At 39.5% G+C, this 20,739-nt stretch overlaps 1 protein-coding gene across 1 annotated transcript in view; it reads right to left on the bottom strand.

Moving 5' to 3' along the window:
* Positions 1 to 1,694: 1,694 nt before the first annotated feature.
* The window catches only part of ETS1 (ETS proto-oncogene 1, transcription factor), a 71,817-nt gene continuing 52,772 nt past the window's right edge, over positions 1,695 to 20,739 (bottom strand). The window contains exons 5-9 of the mRNA XM_015820135.1: positions 19,338 to 19,415; positions 18,861 to 19,109; positions 14,259 to 14,519; positions 3,415 to 3,533; positions 1,695 to 1,968 (exon numbers count right to left, since the gene is read on the bottom strand). Coding sequence (XP_015675621.1) covers positions 1,753 to 1,968; positions 3,415 to 3,533; positions 14,259 to 14,519; positions 18,861 to 19,109; positions 19,338 to 19,415 — 923 coding nt within the window. The 3' untranslated portion in view covers positions 1,695 to 1,752. The remainder of the gene's footprint in view (positions 1,969 to 3,414; positions 3,534 to 14,258; positions 14,520 to 18,860; positions 19,110 to 19,337; positions 19,416 to 20,739) is intronic.

Raw genomic sequence — 20,739 nt, 5'->3', positions numbered from 1 at the left:
ATGATGGAACTGAAGAGTCAGAACCCACCTAACACCAACCAAGCCTGTTTATTTTTGGATAAAGCATGGAGAAAAATTAGCATATATATTGTAACTTGGGATCGTGCTTGGTGGCCCTGATTTATTTTAAACCCATTCAATGAAAATAAAGGTATCTGCCAAATTAGAGAAGACCCTTAACATATATTGATATTCCCTACCTAATCTTAATTCTTATCCTTATGAATGTAGACACATTGATCAGAAGTCAGAAGCCCATATAATTTGATCCGCCTATATTATCTAAAAAGAGCTTTTGAATACCTAGAGATTACTGAATCTTTTCTTATAAAATACTCCATTGCAGATTGTTACAGAATGCGATTGATTCCAATCTGATTCCCATTGTAAATCTGACCCAATTCAGTGATTCAGCTTGATTCAGAAAAATCAACCTGAATGGGATTTTCCAGCTCAGTCTGAAAACCGATTCAGCGATTTGGTCCTATTACAAGGCACTATCCATAATAAAGCATTCATAGCACCTGATACCTGTGAAAAGAAGCAGAAACAAGCAGAAACAGATGGAAAATTGAGTTGTGCCCACAACAAAAGAATCAACCATCCTACGATTCAACAATGGAATAATTGTCGAAAGAAAGCTATGTTAGTTTATGGTGGGCAAAAATCAGACCGACTGGATAGCATCTTTCTAGATGGACACAATAAGAAGCATAAACCTTTGAGAGCTAAACCTTTGAATAAAATCTATTAGTCTGAATAGATGCTTCCAGATTCTGATCAGTGGAACAAGACTCTTCTTTAAAGTATCCTAGATAAGCATGTACTCGTAACATGTAGAGGAAAATCTAAATAAAATCTCAGGAATGAAAATGACAAGATTGAAAATGCACAAGCAGAGGCACAGAGCTATTGACATAAGAGAATAAAGTGCAGGAAATCTAGCATTCAAGCAAAACACCCATTCATCTAGAGTTCCCCATTTCTGTTGGTCCATCCCATCTGCCCATTTCTAGTGGAGTTCTATATAGAGAGAGACATATTTTGTTTTTCCACAATGGTGATAAAAATCCACAGCTGGCAAAACAAACAAACACATGATTTTTGCAATACTGAAACCATTTTAGAGCTTAAGACTATTTTAAAAAATACTGGCACAAAATTTAATAAAATACCATTTCTTTTAAACATTTTCTTTTTCTTTTTTAAAAAAAAGGAGGATTCTTTTTGGTCCCCCCTGAAAAACAGAAGAACAGAGACCTGTTTTATGAAATGCAAAATTATCTGAGATCACAGTACTTTGTTATTCAGATATATTTTTTCCTGTAAAACAGGATAGTTTGCCACTTACGACTGTTCTCCATCAGTTAAAGACAGACTGTCTTACAAACACACCGATTGTCAGTTTTTAAGACCGGGAAGAAAGGGGATGATATGAATTCATTAAATAGATGGAACAAAATGGTTGTCCTTTTCCTGACTTCTAAGATCCCAGCTGCAAATACAACTCCAAAAAGAATTGGAGGTGGAATTGGAATTGGAAACTTTGTTCTTCCTCCTCCCAGCCAATCTATGTCACAGTTTCATTCAAAAGCTTAAAATCCTACCCCTTCTTAAGTACAACCAATGAAAAATTATGCTTTTTCTTTTCTTTTTTTTTTCTTTTTTAAAGGAAAATAAAGATTGGGGGTAAGGAAGAAATAAAAGTCCTTATGTTCTGCAGATTGTTCGATTTTGGTAAAATGGATCCATTCACTCATCAGCATCCGGCTTCACATCCAGCATGGCATGGAGCTCTTCAGGTGTGTACCCCAACAAACTTTGCAGATCACATACGAAACGATACACATAGCGTTTCCCTGCAGTCTTGTGGATGATGTTCTTGTCGTAGTAGTAACGCAATCCACGGCTCAGCTTCTCATAGTTCATTTTTGGCTTGTTTTTCCGCTTGCCCCATCTCCTTGCCACCTGCAGAATGGGAACCCCATAAAATTTAGTTCACAAAATTGTCAAGCGCTGGGGTAATCAGGAAATTCAGGCAGTTCACATGAGTATAAAGATTTATTGCAAGCTTAAGCTCTCTACAGTAATCTGAACTACTAGCAGTGAAGCGAAATGTGCGGGAGTTAAGAATAAAAAGGAATTCAAGGTGTGCTAGATTTAGATTTCTTGTGGGCGCATCGGGATTCATGACTAATGACACATTTGACCCATCTCTTGGGCTCAGCCTGGTCAACTCCTACAGAAATTCCTTAATAAAAAGAACTTGACACCAGAAAAATTAGTCAGAATGTGTAAAGCAATTTCAAGTTTATGTTGGAAATGTGGGCAACACAAAGGGCCATTTTAATATGCCTTGCAGAAAAGGCAGAACATTTTGGGTTCAAATACAGACAATGATAAAATAAATTTTAAAGACTAAGTTTTAGCTCAAAGCAGAACTTTGCTTATCGGGATTAATGGACAGATAACTAGAAAAGAGCCACCGATGATTATTTTGTGATGAGACTATTATATGTTCAGAAATGGAAAGACTCTGATATACCCACAACGGAGGAATGGTTGGTGAAGATAGAACCAGCAGAGATGGCAAAATTAACTTGTTTGCATAGAGAAAGCTCAACTATTACATTTATCAAGGATTGGAAACCCTTTATGGACTTTTTGCTGAAAAAAGGGAGCAAAAATGAACTTGTGATTTATGGGTTTGATGATTAGAAATGGTAGCTTATGGAAAAATGAAATTACAGTGGTATCCCAGTACTTGACTGCTTCAAAAGTCTCAAATTTACTACTCAATGAAATTGGACATGAAAATGTTGTCCCAGTACTTGGCCTTTGTTTAGTACTTGACGCGCTGCTATAGGAAGAGTGGGACGGGGAATGGACAGGAAACCAGCCATGCTGGGAAGGTCACTGCAAAAGGAGAGGGACAGCCACAGAGGGCAGACAGGAAATCAGCCATGCTGGGAAGGCCACTGACATAGGCAAAAAGGACAGAAAGTTCTTCCTGGCTGAAACAAAGAGTCAAGTGATAAGTCACATGGTTTGTTTGAGACTTGTCCTTTTTACTACCCATCATATCTCCTGGAACCAATTAATGCAGAATACTAAGGTACCACTGTATGTAACCTTAGAGGGGGGGGGGGTAAAATATAAATGCATTTATAACTGCTGTCAAAAAGACTGCTTTATAAACTCACTCTCTCTCTCTCTCTCTCTCTCTCTCTCTCTCTCTCTCTCTCTCTCTCTCCCTCCCTCCCTCCCTCCCTCCCTCCTTTCCTCCTTTCCTTTCCTTTCCTTCCCACTACTTTCTTATTTTGTTTCTTTTCTAATATTTGCACTGTTTTTATCTTGTTAAAATACTTGACTCAGGACTTTCATGTGTACAGTCCAGATTAAACCCATACTTACCTCATCAGGATCAGAAAGTTTAAATTCCCAGCCATCACCTGTCCAGCTAATGAATGATTGGCAGGATTTGTCTGTCAGAAGTTCCAGCAAGAATTGCCATAACTGAATAGGTCCACTACCTAAGATGACGGAGGAAAAGGGAGAAAAACAAATAAGTAGGCTATAAATGAAACCCATAAACGCAATGTCCCCAGGAACAAATTAGAAACGATGAAACCACATTCAGGTTAGAGCTGTTTTACTGTTTATTTATTTAGCATGTATTTTACTCTCCTTCCCTGAAATCAAACTGGTGAAGTGAAGGCAAAAAGTTATTATTAAAATCCAAGAATAACACTGCAATAAATTAGAAAGAGTTAGTTTTCAAACTGGTAGGCAGAAAGGGGGGAAAAAAACATTCACACAAGGAAGATCTTGGTAAAGTTATATCTTCATTAGAAAACTAAAAGACCCGATGATAGATGCTATGGCTATGCTTATCTTCAAAAGGGTTCCTTGTGTCCAAATAAAAAGTTTCTCTGAAGCTCCTTGAAGACCTGCTTTTCTCCAAACAAGGCCCACCTTGCAAGGTGCCTTCATGACTTGGGACCAGGTTATCTGAGGGTCCATCTTCTTCTACTCCTTTCTACCTGTCCAATCTGGTCCAGCCAGATGGGTATCCTCTGGGTCCCATCAGCCAATGCATGTCAGCTGGCAAGGACAAGGAGATGCCCCTTTTTTGCCATAGCACCTCCCTCCTGAGATTAGGATGACCCAGAACCTGCTCGCCTTTCAGAAAGTCTTAAAGACCTGGCTACGTGACAACCCTGGAATCCCTAAGTGGGTGAATTTCCCAGCTTCCTGGATATGATGAAACCGACGTATTACAAATATATCTTGACTGCTGTTTGTATTTAGTTTCTTTTTTGTATCCTGCTTTAATTGTTTTCATGATTGTTCGCCATCCAGAGTCACTGGTTTGAGAGGGGTGGCTATACAAATTGAATCAATCACCCAATCAATAGCAGAACCTATTCTGACAGTTGAGGAGATTGTCCACAAATTGTCTAATGAGAACGTCCAAATTCTGACAAGTCCCCTTGTCCTAAATTGTCTCACCATTAACAACAGCTAACTTATTTTAACTGGGCTATAATGGGTTCACGAGAGATAATAATAATAATAAGTTGGGAGGGACCTTGGAGGTCATCTAGTCCAACTCCCTGCTCAAGCAGGAAACCCTATACCATTTCAGACAAATGGCTGTCCAGTTTCTTCTTAAAAACTTCCAGTGTTGGAGCATTCACCGCTTCTGGAGGCAGGTTGTTCCACTGGTTAATTGTTCTAACTGTCAGGAAGTTTCTCCTTAGTTCTAGGTTGCTTCTCTCCTTGATCAGTTTCCATCCGTTGCTTCTCATCCTGCCTTCAGGCGCTTTGGAGAATAGCTTGACTCCCTCTTCTTTGTGGCAGACCCTGAGATATTGGAAGACTGTAATCATCTTTGTTGCTCTTCTCTTATCAGCTTATCACAAGCTGTCAGGATGCTTGTGATAATATCCCCATGCTGTACATGCCTAGTGGGTTGACAGGAGGATGTCTTTCAAGTTTCTGCCTCAACAAAGGAGTTGGATCCTCCTGGAATTGCAGCTGCTGAATAGGAAAATCAATGGGATGTTTGTATGGCAGTTTAGAGCTTATGTCTTAGTTACCTAGACAGGATTTTGGCATCACTTGGCAAGGGAGGGGCCGCTCTTCCCTCCCACCTGCCAAAAGACAGCTTGACCACAACCTGACCTCCATCAGGCTCCTGCCTCCCCGTCTTGCCTGCTGCCTCTCCTGACCTTGACTTTTTGTTCCTGGCTGAGTGTTTACCAAGAAGTGATAAAAAGGAGGCAGGTATGAAAATTACTGGCCTCCTTCCAAGGCATGTTGATGCAGGAACAAACTGCACAAATCTCACTGAGTTTAAAAACAAAAAAAAAACAAACAACCAAATAAACTTGGAGCCAATTGGTGACTATTAATATAAGGAGAGGCAGCCCTGATATTGTGGGTGGACGGAACAGGAGAATTTGAACATGGGTGGAGGGAGACTAATCTCCCTATTAAATCACTTGGTGCTTTAATAGTTTCCTTCTTCTTAGGAAAAAGTCAAATTAGGCTCCAAGCAAGAAAAGTCTGGCAGGAGATACAATACATTTTTAGACTTTTTTTTTTTTTCACCTTCTTCACCTTCAGTTCTGAAGAAACTAAAATCTTGAATTTTCCTCAGTGCCATTTTGGGAGATGCTAACAAAGATACTATCGACTCCACCCTAAATAAGCAAGGGTTTACACAACAGGCTAAGAAAGAGTTTGCTAAAGAAGCCACGATGGGTTATATTTACACTGCACACTAAACCATGCTTTACGAATCATAGCAGTGGAGTTAGCAGTGCTAAATCAAAACCAAGAAATGGCTTAATATAAAACGCAAATCCAGTTGTAAGTGCGAGTGTAGACGAGTGGATTTTTTTTTCATTGTACGCAGCCCAGAGTCGCATTCTATAAAGTGGATGGCTGTATAACGATGAGTTTTAAATTAATCAATCAATAAATACACACAATTTGATTAGTTGTTGATAATAGGGAACTTGCCTTCTGAATGTTTATGATCCATTTCTTTTTCAGTCGTTCTTATAATTTTTTATACAGAAAGCCTCCCAGAATTGTTTGGAGTTGGGCAGCCTCTGCATTGTTTTAAATAAATAAATAACAACAACAATTATTCTTTTAACTGAACCTTTGACCAGCGTCACTTCCTCTCCCTAACTTCTTTTGCTCTTAGAATGAATATATTGATGTTATGTGAGCCGCAGGTAAGTTCTACAAACTAGAAAGTTCTTTATGGGCTAAAAAGTAACCTCTGTGAGTGAGATGAGCAGTCTATAAATTTGATAAATTAAAATCTGTTGACCTGTATCTTTTTTCTGATTTCCTCTTCTATGCATGCACAGTAACCTGCCTTTAGCCACTTATATGAATCATAACTGCCTATTTTGAAAAATGATCTTAACACGGAGACCTATAACTCTCTTTAAAGCTGGTTTTGGTTTGATCTGAATTGCAGTCTAATTAAGTATAGGTATTCACATATTTTGAATGAGTTTCCCATCCTGGCTCTTTAAAAAGCTGAGCTACTACTTTTGGCAGGCTCTGGGGTCCAACCCAGGCTTTAGAAGGGAAGTGCAAGATGCTAGCCTTTTCTTTAAATAGTCTTTCAGCAATACGTAGAGTAGATCTGACATTTAAAACTCTCTCTTTTATACAACAGTGGTTTCCTCTCTAGGTTGCCAGATATGATGCACTTTTTCATTATTTTTCTGCACTGTTCAGTGTCCCTGCTCAGACACGCACACAATTTTATTTAAGGTCAACTCAATCATGCCTTTTCAATTTCAGTTTCCTTCCGCCATGTTTACTGATGTTTGGTGAAGCTGCTGCCCCAAAAAGTGTGTGTGTTGCTAGCATGGAAATATTCCTAGCTCTCCTGAGCTGGAGTGCTGAAAATTTTATTTACTAAATTTACAGACATAGATAAAAAAAAAAAAAAGAATGCCGAGAAATTCACAGACATTGAGGTGGCACAACGGTATCTGGCTTTTCATTCTCCTCCATGGCTTAGTTGGAAACTATGCAGTATATTTTAACAATTAAGAAGAGGGAAAGAAATGAGAGATAGCATAGGGAGGAAAACTACATAGCCAGAAACTAAAAAAAAAATGGAGCACCTATAGAATGCAAAGAGCATCTGGCCTAATGTCAAGCAGGAAAGGCCAGGTCCACACATGAAGTTCCAATTAAACTGATTTATTGCTATTCATGTCTAAGCACAACAATCTTCTCAACTACTGGTTAGCAACTGCTTGGTAATAGATAAGGGTCAATGGAATTCAAGGGAGTTGGATGCAGGTCACTTGTGGCTATGTAGGGATTCTAGGCTGATTCCTCTTTTAACTCCACCTCCAGGTTCTGCTACTTCTTCTCCTACACCCAGAGTTTCCTTAGCTCTGGCAACATAAACAGTGCTAATTTTCTGGGGTACACCTTGCCAAGCCTAGTGGAACCAGTTTCTACATGCTCCAGCACAGTATGAAGTCAGTCTCCGAAGATCATACATCTCTATTCATTGCAGCCAAAGTTTGACAAAGCTCTCTGTTCCTTCAACTATGTGCCAGATGAACTTAGAACAGAAGCCAAACTCGGATGGGATTATTGGACTTTAAATAGGACCCCATCTGTCTCCTGCTCCAAAGAAAAGGAACTCCAAAAAAGCAAATGATGTACATAAATAGGATGACCTCACACATCCATCCAGTGGAAGAGGGAGAGAAGATAAACAACACTGCACAAACAAGAAAAAAGAATCACCCTGAGTTTTCTTTTTAAAAAAATAAGTTTTGGATTCCTCTGGTGATTTTAAGGCAAGAGGATTATCGAGCAAAATTTAGACACTGCAACACAAATGTTAGGAGTAAGATTTAAAACTGGTGTGAGATCCCATCAATGAGATGCCAGAAAATTCTTTAATCTACCTGAATTATGGCTATTTAACCTCTGCTTAAATATCTACTGTCTATCATTGAAGGTCAAATACATTCTTGTTACATTACACTTTATTTAAACAAGTCCAACTGAAGTTGAAATGTATTAAGGATTTTCATTGTTTATTGGCCAGACTAAACAGAGATGGTATCCAAGGTCTGTAAAGACCTCTCCCCTTGATTAATTTTTGTGGAGTCTGCAATGTACTTGATAACTCAAAAGTGTCTTTGTTAAGCTTTATTTAGACATACGGATTCTATATATTATGAAACAGAGAAATCATCTGATGTTGGCATTCTGGGCACAAATAACAATCTGCCTTTTGTGGTGTAACCTTTTGAAATTCAACCAAAAAAGACTCTTCTCAGCCCAAACAGAATCCACCAAGCCTGTTCAGTTTGGGAATGGCTTGCAAGAAGTCAACCCTTCCGCTCATCATAAGGAAGAGGAAGAATGTCCCAGATTTCTTTCCCCAGTGTCTGCTGACCTTTGTACTATAGAAAGAGAGTGGCCTAAGAATAGAGGCAGTCAGAGGTGGCTCACATGCTAAACGCAATTCACAATGAATGTCCTTGTCTCGCCGTCATTGTGGTGAAGGAAAGTCTTCAAGAACAGCCAATGGGGGATTGTTACACAAATTAGGAATCCTCTAGCATCACCATGAAAATATGATACATCCAGTGGATTGTGAAGTGGTGACTACACTGGGAACCCTGTTTGAGGAAAGTCCCTTTGGAAAGTGAATATATAATCAGCGGTACATTTGCGAGTTTGGTCTCAGAAGATTCTGCTGGCTGTGAGCATGACCCTATTTTGTTCCTGGCAAACCAGTAGCCTTGTGAGGACTTTCTGGGAAAGTCTTGTTATAATTTTCTTAGATTTCTGATGTCACTTGATGGCAACTTTCTCCAACTTGTCATCTCCAGATGTGTTAGCCAAAAGAGGCAGATTGCTTGGGAATTCCAGAATTGAGCCCAAAACATCTGTATTTCTTTGTTCGGGCATTAAGTGAACAAATTAAGTCAATGTAAAACTGTAGTTCCCTGTATAAATTTTTCTTAGAAGTTACATCTTTGACTAAAAGAAGAACATGCCTTGCATCTACTGCCTTCTATTACAATGTTGGTGCATTGAGCCGTGGACTCAAGCTGAGTGCTAGGAAAACCTCCTTAAAGATTAAAGCAGTTCAACCGTGGAACCAATAAGTAAAGGAGCTAATAACCTCCCCTTCACTGCATACGTTCAGGCAGAGATAGGACAGCCATCTATTAGAGATTCTTTATCCTGGGCCCAAGAGATTAGAGTCAATGATCTCAGCATACAGCATAAGCATCCCTTTGCTGTATGATGTCATGAATGTAGTAATCCCATTGGCTTTTGAGAAAAGGCAGTCATCTGCAGGGTTTACCATACAAAAACTAATGAAATCCTATATTCTGTTATTTTCTATTCATAAGTCCTTCACAGTCAGAAGGAGGAGGAGGAGGAGGAGGAGGAGGAGGAGGAGGGGGAGGAGGAGGAGGGAGAGGAGGAGGAGGAGGAGGAGGAAAGCTCAACTAGAACACTAACAGCTTCTAAGTCTATTGACTGTTTCTACACTTATTGTGCAGCCACTGTACTTTAGAGAAAGATTTGTTAAATTGCATGCTTATGTTTTTACTTAGCTGTAACATGTCCTAGTGCTCCTAAAAGTGGTCATTTGAAAAGCAGAGGGGTTTTTTAATTGTTGTTGCTGTTGTTGTTTTTTTAAATGAGAAAACAGCATTTTTCTATAGAACGAGGCTTGTGGTTCCTATGTGACAAAATGCTAAGGAAGAGTATTGCACATGAAACTGTCAGCAAAAGGGAGATGAACTAGGGGATCTGAAGCAACTATGCAGAAACATGAGTCAGTAAATGATTAGCCTACCCAAACATATCTACCTGTTAATAATTTATGGCCCATCAGCCACTGTCTGGAAAGAAAAAAACTCCTTTTATAAATGAGCCAAAGCTGATGTAGCCATCAGAAATTCCTTCTCTTCCCAAGTGAGTGGGCTGTTTGCAGATAAATGCCCCTCTGAAATTTCCCATTCATACTCTGAAATTAACTTGGCTTTAAGAAAATCCTACGGCAATCTCATTTTGAGTGGGGGGGGGAAGGAGTGTGAAGTAATGTCTGGAGAGTACATCTTAAGGATCTCCTAGCTCAACACATATATGTATGCTCAACAGGAGAAGTCTTCCTTGCAACCTTCTAGAAAATTACTCCAAACTGGACAGAATGAGAGAGAGAGAAGGGCACACCCCTCCCTTGGGATTTAATTATAGTCGTTATGAAAGTGAGGAAAAGCAAAGGGTTGTGAAATAAAAAGACGACACTGAAAATGAATACCATTACGTTGTTACACATTTGTCTCTGAAATGGTTTTTCTGAAAAATCGCAACACTGGCCAACCATGAATGCTAACAGCTAATTTTATTCTCATTTGCAAATGTCTAGCAGGTGTCACTAGAGTAACTCAACCAAAACAAGGATCCACTTTTTGGACTTCTCCAACAGCCTAAAAACACTCTCATATTAGAACTTTTAAGAAGTACAATAGGCATGTGCAAAATGTATCAGTCCAAAGCTTTTGATTTCCCTCTGGATTACATCATTCTGGATTAGTTGGTGGTTCCCCAAAGTACAATCCAAACCAAAACTGGCTTGTGATATTCCAGATATAACTTCCAGATTAGGTTGGTCTCTGTCAGAGCAGGTCTACCCGTTTGATCTAATCTGCACAACATACAAAGCCAACGTGTATTTATTTGCTTTTGGTTCAATGTGTTGCGTTTACCTAGCCTCTGTATTTGCTCAATCATTTTTTGCAGTTTAATACATTGTTTGAGCCCAGCCATTGTGGTTCACTCCATAAATCTTGGCTGCATAGTTGACCAACCCAGGCCTTACATCTGGCAAGGATTCACACATATGGCAGAGATGGTCACTGCTGTTTACAGCCTCCTGAATACTATGTTGCAGTTGGGATGAATTGTGAATTTGTTGTACGTATGAGTTTGGCAATTTGATCAATCAGTAATCATGCTTGAGGGGAAAGGGGAAATCCAGAAATGTAGTATTTGAGAATGGGAATATCTGCTGATAGCAGTGAATTTTCATTACTTCTTTCTCTAAGCTGTAAGAATTGTTTATCCTTTGCAAACTGCCTGATAATATACAAGATAGCTCAGAAAGAAGAGGTCTGGGAGTCTGTAAGAGATCTGTATTGCCATCTTCCTGAAATATTTTTTGATTGTAATTATGCTGCTATTATTATTGTTGTTGTTGTTGTCAATCTACAAGTTGGAAAAACCTAGTTTGACCCAACAGGAATCTGATTTTGATTTTGGTTGTGCCTTCCATAATAGTTGAGTTTACACATTGTGCTATGTCATGCCTTGTTTAACCATAATTTGAGTAACCTCAATTGACTGGCTTCAAGAAAGACTTAAACCATTATTTAACATTATCTAACATTTTCATATGCAGTGGTTAATTTCACACAACTACCGCCTATAGAATCCAGGATCTTTCTTACTGTCTTGCACACCTCTAGAACACATCACTTTTATATTAACTTGGGATTTCCTGCTATTCCATCCTATTTAGGTGGCATTGAATAAACAACTATGGGAAAACATCTGCTTCTATAGATGGACTAGAACTAATTTAACAAAATACAGATGTGTGAGAAAGGGGATGTTTCAAAGTCTGTCCAAACCACCAACATATATGCCTGATTAAGAAGATCTGCCAGATGAACTTTTACAAACTTTTGATCAGCTCTAGTAATAAATATATGGGTGTGTGGAGTAAGTTAGGGTGGGGAGTACTACAACACTTCTGAGCAGCCCTGTCAATTTGCCAAAATCGGTTAAGATGTGGAGCATAGATAGCGGAGCTTGTGCCTTTATTGCCAACTTGAGAAAATATCAAAAGCCAAATTGGGTGTCTACCAAAAGCATTACCTTCTCAGCAAAGCTGTTATCATCAGTGGGTTGTGTCTGACTGGTGATCATGAACCGCACAAATAATCTTGCTGTCAGTGAAACTATCAACAAAGTAAAATCTACAAGACTGTTGATCTGTTCTTCAGTTTACTGCAGAGATAAACACAATGCCATCTTAATTTCCCATAAAACGGAGGGCTTTCAATGATTAAATCAGTATTTCTGAAGATCATTACGTATAACCAACGTCTGTTTGGCCATTTTACAACATTTCTATGAGAGAAGCTGGCATTATAATATTCATTTCCATGTTACAGTGAAAAAATATGAGAGAATTAAAGATAAAAACACCACTTAGCTAAGGTCACCTCATGAGCTGATAGGCAAAGTGAACCCAAGAACTCTTAGCTTACAGATATCCCTTTTGGTGAACTCTTGTCACCCTTTCATCCTTATGGTTTTCCAGGAGTCACAGCCACTGCTGCCTTCTTGTTTTCCACAATACTAACAATCTAATAATTATAACAATTTCTGAACAGGAAGCAAAAGCAACAATAATATGATCCACAGAAGACCATCAAGTGGGAACTAGTATAGCTTGGAGATCATCAAACCAAGAATTGGAATTCTATCGGCAGGACATTGTATTTTGTTATTTTCTCTAGTTCTTTCTCTATTGTCCTGCTGTCTACAGGTACCACAATATCCACTATCCAGACTTTTTGGTCTTTTTTTATCAACAATTGTTAATTCAGGGGGTGCTTGCCTAGAAACACAAATGGAACTGTGGCAAAGAAAGCAAAGATAGTACCAATAGCAACACGGGCACCTTGGGTTGAATCCCAAAGCAACTGGAGCACCACTTGAACACTATCAGCATTGACAAAATCACCATCAGTCAGTTGCAAAAGGCAGCTTTACTTGAAACAGCTTACATCCTGCAACAATACTTTCCACAATATCAAACATCTGCCTATCCCAGTTCCTTGGGAAGAACTCGATAGATGGTAATGCCAAATCCAGTCTAAAAAATTATTTATTATGGTTAATTGCACAATCAGCCAGTTATTTAGACTGGATTTGGACTTGAGTGGCATATTTCAACTGCAGTCACAGTAACTGCCAAGAAATGACACTGTCCATGTAACTCTGAGCTACTGTTTCTCTAAGAACTCCCAACAACATAAATCTAGGAAACAAGTGAATGAAATGATTTACACCAAGGGAATGTGAACCTGCATCCTTGCATTATCCCGACATCTGAAGAAGCTCAATGGAGTTCTTCTATTCATTTCATATCTACCCCACAATCATGGCTAAATGGAGCCGCTCTCCACTCAACCTCAATCAACACCCTACTTTCAGTTCTTCACCTACACTTACTACTTCTACAACCCACAGATACAGTTCATAGCGCAGAACTAAAATGACTAACCACTTCCTCTTGCATATAGCTCCTAAAATTATCTTCCATCTTCCCCAGAGGCACCACATACATGCACGCACACTCACAAAGAATTATCAGCCCTATTAAAAAAAAACCTCTGCAAATTGAAAGAATTACATTCAGGTGTGGCCTTAAATGCAGCTCCAACTGTCTCACCACTGCTGTTAAAGTGCAACCTTGAAAGAGATAAGTTGTAATGGTTAATTGTTGGGGTGTATGGCCCTTGCATGGCATATATTTCAAGCTCCAGTTAACGGTAGCCAATCTTAATAGGTTTGTAGGCATCTCTAATGGGGATGTGTGTAAAAATCCTTTAATACTAGGAATATGCAGAAAGTCAGAAAGTATAAAAGCTAGATTAGACCGTGGGTGACTGCAAATCTGTGGTTGTGTGTTGTGAGAATCTAGTCATTGTCGTAGCATATTTATGAACCAAGCTATCACAATAAATCATAAAAGGGTGTTATTTACTTGGGCTTAACATATTTATGTAGATACACCCAATATATCTGTTAACCTAGATTCAGGGAGGTATTATTTTTACTGTTGTTCATCCTGCCAATGAGAATGACACACGCGTCATGGTTGTATAACACACCAAACCTGGTGAACAATTTAGCCGACTGGTTTGTAGAATGAGCTGAATTATAAATGAACCAAAAGAACTGAGATTGTAGAACATGCTGGATTTCCCCTCACTTCCAAAGAAATACTAAACCAAAAATTTTAAGGAACCACACTTAGCTTATTGCACAAATGCAACCGCCAGATCCTTGACTGACCTAACTGAGCATGTTGTGTGAGTGAACATAGCCATTGAGGAACTGCTTTGATCAGCCACATTTCTCCAGCATCTTACCTGTGTATCCGGCCAGGGCAGCAGCAGGAATGACAGGTTTGTCCTTGTTCATGTCAGTTCGGTCTCGTACATAGTCCTTGAAAGTGCCTTTGGGCTTGTGGTTGGGCAGAGGAACAGGATAGTCCTCCGAATCAAAGCTATCGTAGGAAGGGACACGCTGGAGACTCTGGAAGGATGACTGGCTGCTCCAGGACTGGGCCAGGCGGTCACAACTGTCGTAACTCTCGACACTCTCAAAAGAATCTTGGCCCCCAAGTTTACCTGCAAGGCAAGAAGAAAATGAAGGTCATCCCCAACCAGTGATTGAGATACCTCCATAAATTGGAGGAGGAGAAAGAAGGCCCAGGCTACAAATAACATTTGACTGCCTAACTACCTTAGACTTCCAGATCCTCTCCAGCGTCGACTTCAATATCATGTTTTAATGGGATAGAAAAGAAAAGTCACTCTAAAATATGGCAAGCAATCATTTTAACCATCCTTAATGAAATATTGTTTTAGCTTTGTTCATCTGCTGTCCCAACTGCATCGTTTCCTTCTTTTTTTGCAGCACAGCCATGAGCCTGTCCCTCATGGCCCTTTTATGACTTGTGGACTTCAACTCCCAGTATGCCTGGCTGAAGAATTCTGGAAGTTGGAGACCCCTGCTCCAGAGCTTAATGTAGTTCTCAAGACAAAAAGAAGCTGCCCCATATTTCTGCAACTCCACCATGAAGGCGTTTGTTGAAGCATTACTGCTGAAACGGAGCCAGACATGATTATCTTCAGGTATAGATCTGCCCTGGAGGGCTGTTGGCATGATGGGGTAGAAGGGCACTGTGCCATCTTGGGTTGTGTCCAAAACAGGTGTGTAAGGGAGAGGCCTAAGCTGAATGAAATGAGGATGGATCTTATATTGTGTCCATCTGACATTTGCATCTCTTGGTGTAAATGATATCACTTAATCTTTTAAAGAATTGATAACAGGGCCGTTATGTATTCAAGATGGACAGTGAATAATATTTATATGTTACTTATATGTAAGGGTGTATAGTATACTATACTATACTATAGTATAGCATCGTCAGGGTTCAATGACTAGCATTGAACCCTGACGATGTCGGTAGCTTCCGACGAAAGCTTGGTGATTGGTGATTGCTGATTGTATTAAACTTTTTTAGTTTATAATATTCCTGGTGCTCATGTTTTATTGGTTTTTTCAGAAGTATACTACGTTGTATATAGTATGTTTTAAATGTGTGTTATGTATGTGTACACTTTGGGAGGAAGCAACTAAATTTCATTTGTAATGTGTGCCATTGTGCCCAGAGGAAAAAAATGACAATAAAGGTTATCTAATCTAATCTAATCTTTGTGGAGTCAAGGTTCACAGGGATCTATACCTCTCACTGCTTGAACACTGTCTCCATACTTTGAACAACCTTTTCCCTGAAATATACTTTCTTCCTATTCAGTTAAGGATATTGCTAAACCCGAGACAGGGACAGAGTTCTTTTTCAGTGGATCCTAAGGAGGGAAATAGTCCAGAACTACAGCTCTGGAGTTATGGTGGAATGTAGTCTCAATTCCAGAGGACAGAGACATCAAGTTTAAATAGTTTGGTTGGGAGAAAGAGGGTCAAGTCTACTCCTCCCTAGAAGTTCTCAGAGTACAGCTCTAACGATGCAAGTAGTTTGCTTTAATTGGGGAGGATTTCTGCGTATAGGTGAGGAACAATACAGGAAACTTCTTAGAAGTAATTTTGTGTATCTTTTTTGTTTTTTGGAGCTTGTCAGGAGCAGAGTCTTATAAGCACGGCAGAGATTATAAACAGAAAGTAGTTCAAGCTCAGATTCAATCTCTAGTTCGATCTCCAGTTTCTCCATTTAACAGCAACATGTTGCAAGGAGAAGGAATGACGTCTTCATACAGATTAGTGAGTTAGATGGAGAAACCACCTGACCTGCTTGAAACCACCAAGCATACAGATTACCACTTGTGCTGCCTATCACGAAACTTCTCCAAATGTGATAAGTATCGTCTTTTAGACTCTGGCTTCCAGATTCAGGGGTTTGTGTGTTTTTATATATATATATATAATCATGCATTCATTTAAACACTTTCAGATTTCAGCTGCATATGCAGAGCCCTCTATTACAAACAAGAAAAGACTGTGCATTATTTCTTCTTCTTCTTCTTCTTCTTCTTCTTCTTCTTCTTCTTCTTCTTCTTCTTCTTCTTCTTCTTCTTCTTCTTCTTCTTCTTCTTCTTCTTCTTCTTCTTCTTCTTCTTCTTCTTCTTCCTCTTCTTCTTCCTCTTCTTCTTCTTCCTCCTCCTCCTCCTCCTCCTCCTCCTCCTCCTCCTCATGACCAATAGATGTTACCTCAATCCTGGCAAGTATGAGGGTTGTTTATTCTTGGCTTCTTAGAGATACTGGCCAGAAGTCCAATATGTCAACTCAGGCAACTCTGCCCAGATTGATCACTCTTATTTCAGCTAAAAATCTGAATTCCTACCAAAGCACACAGGTTGAAAAGTGAACAAATAAAACAAAACAAATAAGATCTGACACTGCTTTCTCTGGAATTCCACTCTATGGCTATTGCTCAACCATTTCAGATTTACTGACAACCTTAACAGCGTAGTAGGATCATCTGAGTTCATTAATTACCAAAACCAGTCTGAAAACAGCTGCTTGGATTGTGCAAGACAGAGGGGAAAAAATCATTGGCAGAGATGGTGGCAAGTAAAGCCCACAGAATAAGCCTCAGAGGTGAAAAGAAGTCTTTGAACTGGCGTATTTGCCCTGTTTTGATTTGACCTCCATATCCTCTACAGTATGTACCTCCCTATCCACCTATCCTCAAAATATATCGAGTAAGAATTTCGATAATGGCAGGAATCACTTGCTTGACATAAGCACAGAGAGTCTCTAAAGTCTAGAATTTAGAAGGTGTATGATGCCTTTCTCATGTAGCATTTTTAGAACACTCAAAAGCAAATCCGTGGCTTAAGAAAACAAACAACTCTTCAACAATTCTATTGGTAGAATTTCTAGTTGAAAAATCTTGCATAGCACAACTTAGGAAAAAGTGTCCATCAGTCAAAGGAGATATATCACCTTGCCAAAATAGTGCTATTTATTTATTCATAAACCTCCAGAGTGATCCCAAAGGAGGGATAAATTTGTTAAACAAACAAACAAATCACGTTATTTATTTAGTCGGTTGATGTGCTGTAGGGAGCTGTATCCTGTTGACCTTGGCTGATCTCAAAAGAGCTCAGAAAGGTCAGTTAGACCAGGATAATACTTGGATGGGAAAACATGAAAAGGGTGTTGGCTACATTGGAAAAATTAAAAAAATAAATCCTAGAAGGCAAACCACTTCCAAATAGTTGCCAAGAAAAGTAGATGGATGTTTCCAGACATCTTTCCATTTTTAAACATTGCGTGATATGTGAGCTTAGCTACTGTGGCTTGATCACAGTGTGATCTCAACTAACTGTAACATATTCCAAAAACCTTGGTTAAACCATAGCTTTAAGTCAGGGGTCTTCAAACTTGGCCCTTTTATGACTTGTGGACTTCAACTCCCAGAATTCCTCAGCCAGCATGCCTGGCTGAGGAATTCTGGGAGTTGAAGTCCACAAGTCATAAAAGGACCAGGTTTGAAGACCCCTGCTTTAAGTGACATAAAATCTCAACCAGTATTGTGACTGGACACCAGTAGCTGAGCTGTGATTTGTTCATTGGTTTGTTGTGGTTTTTTTTGCTAAAAAAAAAAAAAAGCACAAAAGGCTGGGTTGGTAACCTATTATGGAAAAAAATAAAATCATCTCAACCCCACTGTAAAGTGTAGGCAGGGGTGTCTGGGAATCAGAACTGGGACAAAGAACAATGTCAAATCCAATTTATTATTGAATAAGAAAAGCTGTCATAGGTCTGGGGTATATATTAAAGGTATGATGGGGGTGAGAATGGATTTATAGGTATGTACATGTTTGAAACCAAAGTCATTCATCCCTATCTGCAATAGTTTCCTCATTTGAGTCAGAAGTTACAACAGATATGTTCCCCCCTGAATTTTGACATAATATAGTCCACCTTGTCAGGGTGGCTACTATGACTGTTGCAATAAATTTTTTCAATAGCCTTTGCCAGTTCCAGATTCCTCAAGATATCTTGGACTATGACTTCCAGAGTCAGTAGTTGGGGAATACTAGGTTAGAACACTTCTCCAGTATACCATATTTTAGAAAAAGTTACCAGCAATAACAATAGTAGTAGCACTTAAACATATATACCTCCCTGTAATGCTTTACAGCACTCTTTGGGTGGTTTACAGTGTCAACATCTTGCCCCCAACAATCTGGGTCCTCATTTTATCGACCTTGGAAAGATGGAAGTCTGAATCAATCTTGAGCTCCATCAGGCTTGAACTCTGGACTGTGGGCAGAGTTAGCCGGCAATACTGCATTCTAACCACTGAGCCACCAGGGCTCATTAAAGGCTCACCAGCACAATGCAACCATGAACTCTATCTGAAGAAGTTGTTGGCAATACCAAGAATGGAACAGATGGCCTAAATAAAGAGGCCTTTATTATCTATTAGTCTACACTACCTCGGCTGGCACGCCCCATGCACATGTTATCCGGTGTTACGACTTCCTGTTTGATTGTGAAGTAGTCTGTTGGCAAGGAGTCCATCTGCACTGGGTCGCGAAGAATGACTGATGGGTACTCATTCTCGTATTTGAGAGACAGGAGCTCCTCGGAGCTGATTGGATGGAGAGTCTGGTAGGACTCTGTGATGAAGCTGGGCTCAGAAAACTCTGATGGAGGCACACACTGGGCATGCTCAATGCCATAACCTACAAAGAGAAAAATGGCGTGAAGTGATGATCCAGGTTTTTAGGGACCTGCAGAAGGACACAAGTAAAGAGAGAGAGAGAGAGAGAGAGAGAGAGAGAGAGAGGGAGGGAGGGAGGGAGGGAGGGAGGGAGGGAAAGAAAGAAAGAAAGAAAGAAAGAAAGAAAGAAAGAAAGAAAGAAAGAAAGAAAGAAAGAAAGAAAGAAAGAAAGAAGAGGAATTGGACTTACTAATGAAGTAGTCGGATGTATAGCGAGATTCTGGATAGGCAGTATTTATTCCATTTGCTGGATATGGCTTGATCTCTTCTATATGAAATAAATGAAAGGGGATATCTCAATTATTCACCAACAATACAACTGGTGTGTATTTGTGTGTGCGTGTGTGTAATTTTCCTGAGTGCCAAACATTATGCAATTTTCTTATGTTTCTTTAGAAGAGCCTGTTAAGAAACTGTGACTGATGCAAAGTAATCACACACCATGGTGATGAGTATGTCAAACAGGCACATGGAGAAAATTTATGGAAACACTATTGAACATAGAAAGTGATAGTTACCAAGAAAATGCAAGATGTGAACCATAAAGGCATGAATCACTGTGGAGTCCATTGGTGTGCATGTAAGCATGGCTTTCCATGACATGAACATCTGCATTAAAATTTGTATACAATTTCCAAGACTTTACCTATGTGGCATCTGTTGTTTTAAACAGCTTGAAGGTCCTGACTGCAATAAGGATAGCAGACTGGTGCAATCAATATAGTTTGAGCCCAGTTCCCATAATCACCAACCATATATATGCCAAGCTGGCTAATGAGAGTTAAACACGAGAATTGTCCTCCTTAAGTTCTATTAAACAAATGTTGATACAGTTACATGCCTTACAGTTGTGTAATAGGATTTTCCCTCCATTTTTATCAGACTAAGAAAGCTGTTTGTGGCTGGCAGCTACATCTTCTGAGTAAGCCCCTTGGCACGGTCTAGTCATGTTGCAAAATGACTGAATATTTTTCATTGATTTTGGTTTAATTTGACTATTGTTCCAAACTGTGAATAAGGAAAGCATCATGCTCCAATGCAAGGAAATCAAGTCATTATTCATCTGTTTGTTAACAAATTTCACGGAGGGAAAACCGTCGTCTGCCAATTTGATGAGTTCCCTTTCTATCCCCTTACCTAAATCGTTTATGAAGATATTGAAGAGAACTAAGACAGAACCTTGGGATACCCCGCTGCTTACTTCCCTCCGTGTAATTTGTTAGCCAACCAACAGAATAACAAAATTCTGTTATTCGGCAGGAGGATCTTGAGAAATTGGGGGTGGGATCTAGAAAAGGATCTCAGTGGTCTAGATGGCCCATGAGCTCCTGTGCTCAATATCAGCTTGACTAAGCCAGATTGTACTGAGCAGCGTGTCCTAGTGCCATAACTTCAAAAACTTTTGCAGAAGCAAACACAAAGAACTGCATGGTCAAAGTAATCAAGATGGCCAGGGTCAAATGTTCTGCTCTGTCCTGATTACTTTTACGAGCAGCCTTCTGACACGCTTAGCTATTTCAAAACATTTCAGTCAGAGGTGACTCACCTACCACAGGCTGTCTAACAGAGACAGAAAAGGCATCAGGCAAGGA

Source organism: Protobothrops mucrosquamatus, unplaced genomic scaffold, assembly GCF_001527695.2.
Source record: "Protobothrops mucrosquamatus isolate PMUCROS unplaced genomic scaffold, P.Mucros_1.0 scaffold1075, whole genome shotgun sequence".
Lineage (NCBI taxonomy): Eukaryota > Metazoa > Chordata > Lepidosauria > Squamata > Viperidae > Protobothrops > Protobothrops mucrosquamatus.
This window is presented reverse-complemented; position numbering and strand designations above follow the sequence as displayed.